General features: G+C 47.0%; 1 protein-coding gene across 1 annotated transcript; it reads left to right on the top strand.

Annotated features, from left to right (window-relative positions):
* Positions 1-220: 220 nt before the first annotated feature.
* On the top strand, positions 221-3,711 carry LOC105568715 (pickpocket protein 28-like). Its single transcript, XM_012024584.1, has 10 exons — positions 221-269; positions 552-801; positions 1,143-1,293; positions 1,390-1,535; positions 1,816-1,891; positions 1,971-2,234; positions 2,359-2,464; positions 2,875-3,001; positions 3,105-3,211; positions 3,323-3,711. Exons 1-10 carry the CDS (start codon positions 221-223, stop codon positions 3,628-3,630), a joined length of 1,584 nt encoding a protein of 527 aa, XP_011879974.1. The 3' UTR covers positions 3,631-3,711.
* Positions 3,712-14,918: the final 11,207 nt, after the last annotated feature.

Genomic DNA, 14,918 nt, shown 5'->3' with positions numbered 1-14,918 from the left:
CTTGTGCCATTACTGGGACCTTAATGCCATTCCATCGAATTTACTTAGGGATATTGGTAGAAAATTGAATGACACGCAGCGATCGAGCCGGAAATGAAGAGTAGCCGCGCGGCCGAAGAAATTACAGTACGCGTCCGGCAATATATCTAGTCATTCGGTGGTTCCCCTGGCATGTGCCAGTTTGTTTTTCATAAGCATTAACGCGCTAGCTTCTGGAAACATGAAGACACACTGGAACAAGGCGTCCAAATTCAACGGTTTAAAATCTAGTAAGATATTAACATTATTTAAATTTGTTAATTAACATTGATGCTTATTAATATTCGTCATTGTCAACATCTGTAATTGCTTATCTCTTCTGCGTGTTGAACAAATCGATATCGTGCGTACCGTGGCAGGATATCGCAAAAGCCTGGCGTACGGGGTGAAGAAGTATCTGGGATGGTTTTACGAGCATACAAGTCTACATGGCTTTCGCTACATAAGTATAGATGGATCGTCGATAATCGAGAGTGCTCTCTGGTTCATGGTGAGGATCTCGTGATCTCAAGAGCGCAAGAATGAGGTCAGTAATACCTGTCCGGGAAACGCAATTTACTCTTACATTCGACAGGTTTGCATATCGTCCATCGTGTTCTGCGTTATACTAATGCTGCGCCTGTGGGCGAATTACTCCAACAATCCCATAGTGACGACCATTTACACGTCGAATCCGATATGGGACGTGCCTTTTCCGGCCGTCACCATATGCAACAATAACAAAGTGTACCGCCCACACGCCGACCTTATTGCAAGGAATTTGTAAGATATTAATAAATCTATTCGAGTTGAGTTGGGGCGCGAAAGGTTTGTTGGTTTTTCACGAAACCTCTAAATAAAATTAGAAAATCGAGGTTTCTCGAGAAATATGGTAAAAGGGAATTAAAAAATTCTAGATGAAAAACGTATACCGAAACGGTTAGTTTTGTTTGTCTGCTTTTTGTTGAAAATTTGCTTTCAATTTGATTTGATAAAATACGACAAATCTTCCGCACCTATCTGATACGTCGATCTATATGCGACAATTAGTTTAATTAATTTCGGGTCGGCGAAGTTGAATCTCCATGTCCGATATTACGTCCCGATTCTGCGCGGTTCGATAGATACACGAACGGATTCACCGCGGAGGACAGCGACAAATTTTTCTCGTCGCTAATGAAGCTGATACGACCCGATAAGATCTCGATAGACAATGTGACCGCGAGACAGCTCCTCGATAATCTCGATGTAACGGTCGAAGAACTCATGGAGCAGGTAAAATTTTTTGTTTTAATGATTAATCTGTCGCCACGAAGATTCGATTAAAAGAAATTCGAGCGCTTAAGAACTAACAATGTCACTCGTATACAGTTGATGCAGCCTTGCAGCGCGTTGCTGTTGAGGTGCGCTTGGATCGGTAAGATTCACGATTGCGGGAAGATCTTCAAAACTGTCAGGTCGAGGGAGGGTTTCTGTTGCGCTTTCAATTCTCATTACGACCTAAACATCAGACAAATGTAACTCCCGCGGATATATCATGCCAAAGTTGGTGCCAAAGGTTCGTCGTTTGTTTGTCGGATGAAATTTCAGTACGATCATCGCTTTATCTCGTTGTGAGTTGCATCTAGAAAAAAGCTCATCGTTTCTGTCTTCCGAGGACTTCGGTTCTCGGGACTTTATTTGATACAAAGCGTAATGAAAAAACAAAATAAACGACGAATCCTTCGGCACTAGCCTGGATGCAGGCTCGTCCGACATTTAGGCGCGTTACTTTACGCTTTCGTCATTATCCTGCAGGCCCAACGACACGAGCTTGAATGCCACCGACTTCAACGTCACCTCTGACGAGCTGCCGGGTGTGCGAAAAATTCTGGTAACGCCCGACGTTCTCGCGTTAATCTCGACCGACTGTGTTTCTGAGATTGCACACTGGGGTGAATCTTCTTTTCTAGAACGTGCCCGGGAGCGGCCGCGACGTGGGACTCGCGGTCGCTTTGAACATCGAGCCCCATACGTACAAGGCTACCTCGCGTCCTTACGTAGGAGCCTCCATCATGATACACGACCCAATCGATTTCCCCGATATCGGTGCACACATCGCGTCCGTGCCACCCGGTCACGTCCTGGCGATATCCGTTTCCGGCACGTCCATTAGAGGCATGGAAAGTTTGCGGGGCATTCCCCGAAAGAAACGTCTCTGCTATTTCGACGACGAGGTAAAATTACGTGCCCACCCACCTGTACAGTTTTGGCCCGACGTTGTTTATTATTAGCGTAAGAACATTTTGCACCTTTCGTTAAATTTCATATTTCGCACGATTGTAATAAATACACCTTCAGGTAGCGAACGAGATTCGTTACAGTCATCAGTCGTGCTTATCAGAGTGCATAGCCAAGCGCATATATCGTGTATGCGGCTGCCTGCCGTTTTACTATCCGGAGACGCGTGAGTGTGCACAAGATTATTAAATTATTCAATGAAACAGATTTTTGCTTTTGGAGTAACGTACAGCTGCTGTATTCAATTTCAATTTTATAACTTTGAAGGCTGAGAGGGACAGTTTGAAAGAAACGTTTTGAAAATACGATTAATCATCGGGGATACAATTAATATGATATAATAATACACAAAGTAATTAAATATATTACATAACGTTATGATTTTCAATATGCTGGCAGACAGGGGGATGAGGACATGTTACTTGCCAGATATAAATTGCTTGTTGAGCATCCGAAGTAAGAAATTTTATACGTATCGATCACACGCACACAAGACGCACATACAATTTTGCAATCGAATACATCACACATCTGATTGTTACAAAGTTACACACAGTGCCATTTTCTAAAATTCAGAATCAATGCCAGATTACGCGAAGATGGGAACTTGCAGAAGGTGCCTGCCTCAGTGCTCCGATATGTTGTATCAAATCAACCCGGAAAGTGTAAAAATGGAGGACGTGGGATTCGATTCCGATCTAACGTGAGTCTACTCGTGTCTTCGCTGAAAAGAATATTAACTTTTTCGCGATTACTGGTACAATTATTGTCACGGAGTACGCAGGCTCATTCTCATACCATTGCAGGCACGGCTACGATATAAATAATGTGTCTTTCGTATATGTATTTTTCGGTGACAATTCGTACGTCGAGTACCGCAAGGAGAGCATCCTCAGCTGGGATTCGTTACTCGGTGGGTTGGATTCTGATTAGCGCCGGGGAGAGAGAATTCGCTTATCCTCGATCAATTTAATTTGTCATCAGATTCCAGTCTAAGCATGTCGCGCGAATTATAACATTTCAGCATCCTTCGGTGGTATCTTCGGTCTCTGCCTCGGTGGTTCAGTGATTAGCGTAATAGAGCTGGTCTATCTTCTGGCTAGGCAGCTCTACAGAAGACAGCTCCGCAAAAGCCAGGAACAATCACGTACGAAATTGCCCCCAGCGTCGGAAGTGTTCCTGTCGATTCCCATTAAAGAGAATGTTCAGCAGCAGAAGCCGCGAGATCGTTGGGGATCGGGTGACAAGCATGTTCTTGTCACGTGGTATCAACCGTCTCTTCACCATCGTAAAACAATGAATCTCGACGTGTCGCATCGTGTATCACGTTAAACGCGTTACATTTTTAAGCGCAGTCTATTTTCATCGAGTCGACTTTTACGGTGAAGATTGCTGAAAGACTTTCTATAATTAAGAAATGGAAGAGATGCGCATTTGTGGACAACGCGTTCACGATTACTTGTCATTAGGGAATAATTGCCGTAGGAATAAACTGGCTTTCGTAACTTTGCGTGATTATTGTATTGTGTCCTTAATAAAGATCTGTAGATAGGATTTACCGATCATTTTTATCTCAGTAATGCTATAATACAAATATTTCGCATTTTGCTGTGCCACGTGGTTGTTGGTGAAAGTAAGCGATCGGTCCTCCCCTAGCGTATTTCCTTCTCACAACGTGCTCCGGAAGTAACATGCGTTTCAAATGCACGAAAAAGTATGGACTCAGCATACAATAGAGTATGAAATTCGTCGAACTCGCTAGTGCGTTGAGAAAAGTCGCCCACATACGGAAGCTGCGGAAATGCACAACAGAGTGAATAAATTATAGGGACAATAGAAGAACGCACGGCTTCACACGTACCATATTCCAACTTTGAAATTAATTTATATATATATATATAAAGTGGCATCCCCCTTTACAATATAAAGAAAATCTTTTACAATTTCGCCGTCATGTTGATCTAGATTAAAATGCTCTGAAAAGTAGAAAGTTTGAATCTCGCGCATCATACTTTTCCTCCTTTACGTTTGATAGCAAAAATTATTGTGCTTTTGACCACGTTTCTCTTTTAACAGCGTCCCACGGGAAAAACTTTCCTTTCAACGCGCAACGCGCGTATCCCTTTGACCAAGACTGCTTTAACAATCGTCGCGGCGTATAGCACATTTCATCACCCACCTTTCCATGATGTCCTCGCGAACTTTGAAGGGATCACCACCGTAAAGCAGAGACACAGCGCTGCGACGCGACGCTAAATGAGTTGGCAGCTCGCCCACCAGGAAGAGAAATACGATACCGACCAGCATGATCGTCAGCCGGGCTTGATCCTGACAGATGGCAAATCAATTGCGATGAAACGAGACAAAGCGAGACGTCTTCGAGACATCTTTGAGACACGCGTATCGCTTGGGGAACATTTCACGTAGTACTGGGCAGTTCTAGTTAATAAAGAAAAAAAGTTTAAAATCTATAACGAATATTTAAGAATGAGAAGGAATGAGAAGCGAGCTATTCGCTAGCGAGATAAGTGAATCAAAGTCACTCGGATACGCTTTTCGAAGCGATAATAGAAGCGGTTGTCTACGCAGCGAGCGCCGACAAAGTTTTAATAATTGCGCTCGCAAAGACAGCGATGTTATCGTCGGTTTTCGAGGGAAACTTTTCCAATTACGCGAGACAACAATGACTCGCGCGAGACTCTGTTTCCGGATACCACTCGGTTCCCGGATGAGTTTCATGCAAATCGCGCCCCGAGACACTCTAAAGTGGTGAAGTACAACAGCCGCTCATTCAGGTTCCGGAGCAGGACAGAATCCTGAAGTGGCGCAGCGCGAGTTCAGAACTGATTACGATTTCTATAGTCCACGATCGAGAGACTCCTGTCCGAAGGCGTGTTTTTAGGTCGGAGCTAATTACAGGACACGGTTTAGCGGCCTTTTTCAGGACTTCTCGAGGCAAACGTACGGTAAACATTCCCCGCACGGATTCTCGCGCTAACGTAGTTACGTTACCCGCAGGCGATTCCCTTCGCGTATATTTTTGCGCTTCAGCAGCATCTCTCTCTGCTTGAGGGCCCTCCTCACGGAGTATAACATAATGGCGTTCGCGACGAGCAGAAATGCGGCCGGTATCAGGCCGAATATTACGAATTGAAGCCAATTCTGAAGATTGTACCACCTGCAAAAGACCATCCCGGCGCTATTTGGGTTTCGGGCAAAATTGAATTTGTGAGAAGAATAGGGAAAAGTACGGATGGGTGTGGGCATATTTATTAATGCGATCTCTCCGCGCGGAGAGTTAGGGGTGGCTGGGAATATTTTGGGAAATTGAAATGGGAAATCGGGCACCATCAAGGACACACCTTCACGCGATCACAGTTGTCGTCGTTTCTTACCGCGAGTGAAAGAAATTGGTCGTCACCAGATCGCCACGCTCGTTGTACCTGTACATGAAGCAGTACGGTATATTAATCAAAATGGCGAAGCAGGTGGCGAAGGCCATCAGTTTGCGGGCTACCTGCCGCCTGCAGAACCTCGGTGACTTGCATCGCGGCATGCTGTGGGAATCAAATCTCGTTAAATCGTTTCGGCCCATCAAGAATGCCTTTCGCCAACGAAACGCGTACATCTCCAACCCTTTCAGGACCCCATTGTTTTTTTGTTGCAGTAAGTTATTAAGATTTTGTATTGAAACATTTTTTATAACTTTTGAATACAATGATTTAACGTCAACGAACGTTTCTTCAGTTTGAAATAATTATACATGTTCCTGCCAGACGGTAGCACATACTACACGTGGAACAGCGGCGTTTCAAGGAACCAGAAGACAGTAATGTACGTGGGACTTTTATGTCCCAGTGATCCTGAAAGGGTTAAAGCTTGATCTGCGAGTCTAACGAAGTGATGAGTAATTACTGCGTTTTTACCTGCAGACTATTATCAGTCTGTCGACGCTCATACCCAACGCGGCCCAGACTGTGATGTTCGAGGTAACGGAGCCGATCGGGAAGTGAACGAACGCGTCGAATTCCAGCCAGCCCCTCTGACAGCGAAAAACGCCCCTGGCCAGACTGGAGAAAACGATCAGGACGCAGGTGATCAGATCCGAGGTCGCGAGCACTGCGTAAGAATAATGTGTGAATTCTCGACGCCATTAATATAGCGGCGTGATTAATAACCAGGATTGGGAAGTAACTCGTTACTTGTAACGGAGTTACAGTTACTTTTTTTTGGCGACTCTTACTTAACTTCGTTACTTTCTCTCCATCTGTAACTGTAACTTAACTCAGTTACATTTTTTCGATAAGTAATAACTAATTTAATAGTTACAGTGAGAGTTGCTTTATATGTACTTTAAACATCCGCAGATCGCATTACATTTTTAGCAAAAAAACTGTAACTGTAATTAGATACTGTTATAAAGTAACTTTCCCAACTCTGTTAATAACGCTTAGAATATTTCAAGGTTGAGCGTATCGAACAATCCCGATTATCTGAAATCCTCGCTGGCGACCAGTTCGATTCGCATAATTGTCATCGAGGGCGATTACGGGGGATTCACTCTCCGAGCGCATAACAATAACAAATCCGGAGCGGATGCGGGTGAATTCCACATTAATTCATAGCTGACTGCGGCGTCTCCACCGACCTACTAAATATGTGTATGTCGACGCTTTCAAATATGTCTTCGCTCTCAAGTGGACCGCGAGGATCAGGGAGTTGCCGATTATCCCGAGTGCGGAAACTACGGGAATGACCACGGTATATCCGATAATGCTCAAGATACTCGGCTCGATCGTCCACAGCCCGTAATTGTGCCGGTCGGGGTATTTCGAGGATCTCGTCCTGGAATTATAGAACATCGTCGTCAACGGCGCGCTCGTGATATTCCAAGGCCCATCGCTTACAAGTCGCAGTCGCGGCTTATAACTTCTCACTAGGCCACTCACCGTTTGCACAGCACGATCATATTGTACATTTCGGTGATGTTCGGGTACACGGATCTCATCGCACCATGCGTCTCGTGTTGGTGCACTCGCGACGAGAGATCTCGACCCGTTTCCTCTCGTCCGGGGCGGTCTCTACTCCATTCTTGAGAATATCTTCAGTTCTGCAAGTTGGCGGAAAGCGTGGCGTTAGGCTCGGTTTTTCGAGTCGTCCACGAGTCGCCGGTTGAATCGAGGCGTAACGAGCATCGGGGAGCACGACGAAGGGAATTACGAAGGGCAGCTCGGCTCGCCGCCGTCAGAAACTTGGGCGAAACTTACTGGCGACTAATTTCTTTCCGTCGATGCGAGGCGCGAGGTGCTCTCTCTCTCTCTCTCTCTCTGTCTCTCTCTCTCTCTCTCTTTGGAGTGCTCCCGTCCGTTTTTCTCAAAAGTGATTGTAATCTTTCAAGAGCGCTTTTTTAACAAATAAATTACAAGCTCCAAATTCGGATATGAAATACGCGAGGCGCCTCGCGGGGAACAATTACGTTAATCGCTAATTTACGCGAACGAATCGCGCGGCTGCCGAAAATGTGGCCCTTTAAACGAATTCCAACGAGGGAGATGAGAGAGAGAGAGAGAGTTATTCACACCGCAAATGCAATTTCCATCTCAAAGTGTTATCGACGCTCGTTCCCCGCGGATCGGGGAAAAACGCGAATGAAAAGTCAGGTATTCTCTAAACGCACGCGCGAAAGGCTTTTCAAACATTTCGCAAGCTACTTTAACCCCTGCCATTCGATATTTCGCGCGACGTCAGTTAGACATGGCATTTTTATCCCATTCGAACGGTGGGTGTTAGGCGCTTGGTTTGCCCACGCTGACCGAAATCGTACTTTAAACGCCGGTAATCAGCTCGCCAGTGCGGCTCGGCTTCATTGAGCTCGGACCTGTTCCGGGTCCTACCTCTAAATTGGCTCGAAACGCAGCCTTGATGTCAGACGATTTCGCTTAATGCGCGGTGGCCGACAGTGGCCGATAACTCTCGCGAGTTACGACAAACGAGGACCGCCTTTGACGTGCAAATTGTTGGCTCCCATGACCGCGTTAACGTCCGCGACGGTCTCTCCCGTTTGCCGAGACTGGCCGAAACAACGATGAATTTTTCGACGCAGCGCCGGTGAACGGACGGATCGATTCGTCTTACAGTCAAGGCGAAATTCAGCCTAAATCGCGCCGCGACTCGGTACATCCGCGCCGGGGAATGCTCGGCAATGCTTGAGAACTCGCGAAGCGGCCGTTATACTGAAATATCATCGAAATACCGCGGCGAGACGAGTTTTCCCGTATTCTGGTGGGGTTTGCTCCCGATAATACCCCGATAATGGATACGCAAATAGTGCGTACGTGGAATGATACGCCGTGTCAGTCCACCGCGATCGATTGAGCATTCGCTGATATCTCCCGCACGTCGGGACGGACGTTTCCCGAACGGATCTCGAATTTGCGCGTCTCTCGAGCTGGAGAACGAGCAAACACGAACGAGTGGCTTCGCTTCGGTGACGGTGACGGACTTGGCGCATCCGTCCAGGCGAATCGCCCGTTCGCACGCGCTCGCTCGACCTGGACCCGCCCTCAGCGACGAGCGCTGATCATCTTTATCTTTGCAATTAAGACCCGGTCTTGGCGATTTGCCGGGTTGCTATCACGGGCGAGGCATTTACGAAAGATGCGTTACCGCGAGGAGCGTAGGACAGTTCGGTTTTGTGACTGATGTATCCATGGAAACCGCGATAAGCATTATCGATCGTACAGTCGCAACCACTTTCGGTCACCCTTGCGACATTAAATTAATGATGTCAAAAATTGAGAACCCGTTCTCCACACGCTTTGCGGTGCTCTAACGTTGCCGTGCCGCGGCACTGGATAGATTTCAGATATCACGGACGCTAAAATGCATCTTGTCGCACTACGCCCGCGGTGGCAAATAAACATTATTAATTTCCGTCCGCGTTGCCGCCCTTTTGAGCAGCACCACTGAGCGGCGTCATCAAACAAATATCGGAAATATCTATAACGAGTTTATAACGAGCTGGCTACCTCTCGCGCGCGACACTAAAGTCCGCAAAGTATTTTTGTATACGCGGCAGCGATATTTTGTTATATTCCTTTGACGTACATTTGTTTGTTTTCGCTTCGTTTCACGAATGACGACGGGAATAAATGATCCGCGCGATTCGCTGCGAAGAAAACGCGATCGGCCCATTTCGCGATTGGGTCATTGACGAGGACCAGTTGCGAATCAATCGGTCTTCCTTCGGCGCACAAACAAGATCATTTCGCGTACAAATCGCTCATCGTCCGCCTCCCTGGGAGACGTAGAGCCCTACTCCACGTGTGTTCTACTCGAATAGCGACGCAATACTTGGAGGATAAACAACTGTTGTTCAATTAGAAATTAAAGAGGCCGTTTAGGACCGGGCATAGGTGTAAGTAGCCAGTTAAATTAAATTATTAAGTGAATTCATATACCGTATTCTTTCCAACTTATCCTGTGCGCCAGTTACATACTAGTCTTAAAACACAGGTTAATCCCCGTAAGTGGAAGTGTTATCGTCAGTGAATTCACGTTTATAAATTATTTTAATAAGACTAGTATGTAACTGGCGCACAGGATAAGTTGGAAAGAATACGGTATATGAATTCACTTAATAATTTAATTTAACTGGCTACTTACACCTATGCCCCGGTCCTAAACGGCCTCTTTAATTTCTAATTGATTTTATATCTTAAAGGACCTATGTTAAAAATTGTAGCAACTGTTGTTCGTCTATTGTTCATCCATTAGAATTTATTTCAAAATGATATTGACGTGGCCGTGTCGTTCCGTGGGGCGAAGCCCTTTTGTAAAGACGAGTGGTGCGTATGTTCTTCAAAAACGTAATTGTAATGTTAGAAGGAAAGATTTCTTGCACTCCTTGACAGGAAAGAGTGGAAAGAGGAAGAAGCTGGAGAACTTCGTACTCCCTAAAAGTTAATCGGTGGATTTTCACTGGAAACAGTGAATGTTCACCGATTCGCAGTCATAAGTATGTAATAATTCTGCGATAATATACCGATTCACATTTAGAGAGTAAATACTTAAGAGCGAGAGATTCGGCTAGTAGATGAGAGGAACTGGGGTTCTAGTAAGATGGAATTGCTGGAGTTCACGGTATCGCGTCTCTCAAAGTGACACACGGTTGAGGAAATGGTAAATTTTCGGAATGTCGGGTCATAAGAAGCGCAACAATTCGCGATCGCTTCCAGGCGATCCTACACGTGTCCGCGCGCTTAATTGCCGATGCGTTTAATTAAAACTTTGCGTCCGAGTCTGCGGGCGGGCAGAGTCGCTTCTCTCCGTCGTGCGGCGGTTTCCTTCGAAATTTGTTGACTCTTTCGCGCGCGGTCACCGGAAATTCCACTTGCCAGCGTCACGAAACAATTTCATTGGCCGCTCGAGTCCGCGATCACGTCGTATCTCCCTTTCTCGATCACGCTGTACAAAGTCTGAAATTATTCATCGCGGAGCGCCTTGCGGCGCGAAGCGAGTTCGATCGCACGAAAGTTTCGTTCCATCTCTGTGAAATGAAGGTTCCGGACTCGCTCCCAGTTCCGCGGCGGAGCAGAATTTACGCGCATTTTTTAACACGCCTGTCCTTGATCTGACGCACGGATTATGGAAACAGCTTCGTAAATGAGAGGATTTAATCTTTCGTTCGTGCGCGGCCGCGCTTACCGCGGATTTCCGCGCGTCCATGGAATGTGTGTACATCGCGCGCCGGACGATTTGTCCCCGGCCGTCATAAGGGTCGCGCCTGCAACGTAATGTAAAATCCTATTCAAATCCCTTCGCCACTTTAAAAGTCGGGATTTATCGAGGGACGCGCCACGGGCGCGGGTCGGAAGGCCGCGTGAATAAATTTTTATTGTACCCTCGGACGTGGGCGGTGTAACAGCGGCATTTAGCCGCGCTGTTTCACCGCCTCCTTCCTTTCTTTTCACCTTTTTTCTTTGCCGTCCTTTTACCATCCCGCATTTTTACACGTGGGCGTCGTCGATTCGGCCTTGGTTGTTCGTCGCCGTCCACGACGAAATATCTGAAAAGCTTCCTCCGGCTCTTGCGAGATAAGCCTTTTCTCTGTGTTCTCGCCGGGCGTCAGGCTTCACAAAGCCTCTCTCTCCTGCGGTAATCGGTCGCAATTCAATTCGCGAGGCCGTTTTTGTGGAAAGTTATTCCGGTGCACGTCACAGGGGAAATTTTTCATTCATCTCAGCTCAACGGAGGACGTAATCGCGCAATATATCTTGATATCGCGGACCCCGTATCCGACGTACATTGCGAATTCCGGATTAACTCCGGTTTCCGGACTTCTGTACGGTCTCTTTCCTGCCCTCCTTGATACGCTGACAAATATACGAACATCTGGTATTCGTTTCATCCCGGGCGTCGCTCTCTGATCCCGCGTTACATTCGTCGCGGATGCAAGATTGTCCGCTCTTCGCTCGAGCCTCGCGTTGTTTTCCGTCACCGAGATTCGTGCACGCGAACGGAGGCTGAGTGAACACAGCGTGACAATTGATTAACGCGGGATGAACGGCCGCGTCAATCAGAGTTTCGAGTCAGCCGTCGGTGCGCGTCATTATCACGTCCATTCTCGTCTCCACGTCGCCCTGGATGCAGGGCGGATCGATGCTTCGTACGCGGATCTTAATCGGAAGTCGTCCTCGAGGCACTCCTCACGCGAAGCCGCCGGGGACGCGCTTTATCTGCATCACTGATGCATCGCTGACGCGTCTCGTTGCGGCCTCGGATGAGGAAGAAAAAGGGAGAGGAAAAAAAGAAGAGAAAAGAAGCGGCGCAGATAGGCTGGCGCATTGTCTTCACGCGGCCGGAAAGTCTCCTTTCGCCTCGGCGAACTCTCGAAAGGGTCACCGGTCTGTGAATAGGAGCCCCCTCCCCCCCGTTCCTCGCCGCCATGGCACTTATCGCCGGTCCTCTATTTATCGCGCTCCGGAGACTCCGGGGTCTCCGTGGGCTGCTGACATCACAGAGACGACAGGGGTGGCGGCGACCAGCCATCAGGCTCAATCAAGAGTCCTATCGATCTACCAATCATCGAGCCGAGTGACACGCTTGTCACCTGCTTGACCGTGCGTACAGGTGTGCGTACGTCCGCACGGTACGCGTTCACGGAATGCACCGACGGTGCACGACATGCCATCGCGCGTCACGGCGGATGGTTGTCGATGTTGCGAGCCCGAGTTACAATGAACGAGTTACCAACGGACTTTGAGACTTTCCGGCGAAAGAGCGACAGGTAGGGAAGGCGGAGAGTGGCGGGAAACGCGCAGACAGCTTTGACGGGTGACTAAGAGGATCGGGGATTAACTTTTATATTTTTTTTTCCGTCGCACGGGGATGCGTCCGGGCGGAGATTTCGCGTCGAGTACGGAAGGAAAGAGTCAGCGGGCTAATTGGATTAAAAATAACTCCGATACTTTATCGAACGCTCCATATCGCATCGTCGTCCTGCCCCAAGAGGCAATTAATTAAAGAGAGAACGAGGCGGGAGGGGCTGAACTTTGGGTTCGCAGAGGAAATTCCGCGTCCCGAACTTCAAAGGTCTCGTGGACGAAGTTGATAAGCGAAGGTCGTGTTATGTTAAAGATAAAAGCGACGCGTGTGAGACGGGCAGAGGCGGAGCGATCTCCCTCACACTGGCTGTATCATAATTTAGCTCCCCGGTAATATAATCCGCGTCGCACGCGTCGATGCTGTAAGCTTTGACACTCCGAGAGAGAGATACTGACAATGAGGGATCGCGCCTTCGCGCCGCGCCCGCCTTCTACCTTGCATCCTTGAGAACTTGTGCAGACTCGCGCGGATCGGATTTAATTCCCCCCCGGAAACGAGAAACCACCGTCTCTCGATCTCCACGCTCTCCTCCTCCGCTAATTTAGCGACGAGTATGGTGTCGAGTAGATAATAATTTTGCGTAATTCGCTGATCGAAATGCCACCTTAGGATCGACGAATTACGTAAAACTATTAGCGCGGGGTGAAGAATAGTGCAGGGAGGGATGACTTATCCGTCTTAAAGATACCCTCGTAGCTTGCGTTTAATCAGAGCAAAATGCCTATTTCCCAGCACACAAATGTTGAATCAACATCTCATAAACGTTTCATCACAACATTGCAATATTGCATCAATGTGACGAAACGTAGATTCAATGTTGGAAAGATATTGCAAAAACGTCTAATGTCCGCTGAATTGTAACGTCTTGTAAACGATACAATTCAACATTCAGAAAACATTGTCAAATTATATTGAGTTAACATCGGCCGCGTTTAGCAGAATATTTTTTACAACTGTTGGAAGTGCTGAAATTGAATGGTTCCACTAAAATAAAATTCAGTAACGCAAAAATAATTTCCACTTACGAGGCACTGACCGAAATATTAAGTTGCTTAACTACAAACAGAAACAGTCAACATTTTTCCCAAAGTAGAGTTTACGAACAATCCAAATAATTCGATTACTAATTGTGGGCCCCAAAATGGGTTGCTGTCCTTTTTTCCCCCAGAGTACAGCCTAGGTGTTGTCGATGTTCTGCCCAGACACTGTTGCTCCTACCACGAGACCCATTGTTTTGTTTCCGAGCTCGTAGCCCATTCACGTGCGTGGATCGATCCCTTCGTGAATTGGGAGAGCCTCCCGAATCTGACATGGTTGGACCGCACTCGTCCCTTCCCCCCCATCTCCCTTTCTCTCTCACCCTCTCTTTTCCTCCTCAACGGCGGGCTCTCATTTTCCCTGTAAATCATGGTAATAGCTGGATGCTCTGGACAAATATTTAAACCCTTGCGGTGAATACCCCTTGTTAATTAATGACGTACGCGCGTTTCAATCCCCATTATAACGAGAACCGCATCGACCCACCTCAACGTAATTCTCTTTTTACTCTCATCGCGATTTCCGACTGCGGAAAATTCTTCAAGTTTTATGAAGAAAAATTCTCCGATGATGGAACGACAAATCTCATTTGCTCGCATTTAAAGTAGTTAAGAAGAAATAGCTACGCTAACTCGCTTGCCCGGGAAAGCAGCGGTAACAAGTTATTATTTTGTTGCAGTTATTATACCGCGCAATTGCGGTCATTGTTTTCGATTTACGGGTCTGTCTTGCGTAATTGTTATCGCTTCAATGGAATCCTGAATATCGAGTACGTATCGAAAACATGTACGGAGTACAAGAGTACGGGTAGGCCCGCTAACGCGTGGCGTTAACATGTCTCGTAAGCTAATTAATTCCGTAGCTCACGTAGTTACGGGGCCCGGAAAATGTTGACACTGTCCGTCGTTGGTATTTCCGCCCAGATAGTTTGCTTCGCTCTCACAGCGATATTAATATTTACTCGTTTACAACTGCACGCGCATGCAACAAAGCATCTGCGGATTTATTACATATCGTTCGAAATAATGTATATAAATTACTAATATATAATATATATATGTGTGTGTGTGTGGGTATAATTTCCTTCACAATTTCCGCCAGACTGGAGAACAGCCTTTTGTCGTCGTACCGTACCGCCATTACTCAAACAATCGATCTCGCGAATCCCCCAGATTACACGCCGAAGGCCATATGGC

The sequence above is a fragment of the Vollenhovia emeryi genome, unplaced genomic scaffold, assembly GCF_000949405.1.
Source record: "Vollenhovia emeryi isolate VEMERY1.0 unplaced genomic scaffold, V.emery_V1.0 DF939128.1, whole genome shotgun sequence".
In the NCBI taxonomy this organism is placed as follows: Eukaryota; Metazoa; Arthropoda; class Insecta; order Hymenoptera; family Formicidae; genus Vollenhovia; species Vollenhovia emeryi.
This window is presented reverse-complemented; position numbering and strand designations above follow the sequence as displayed.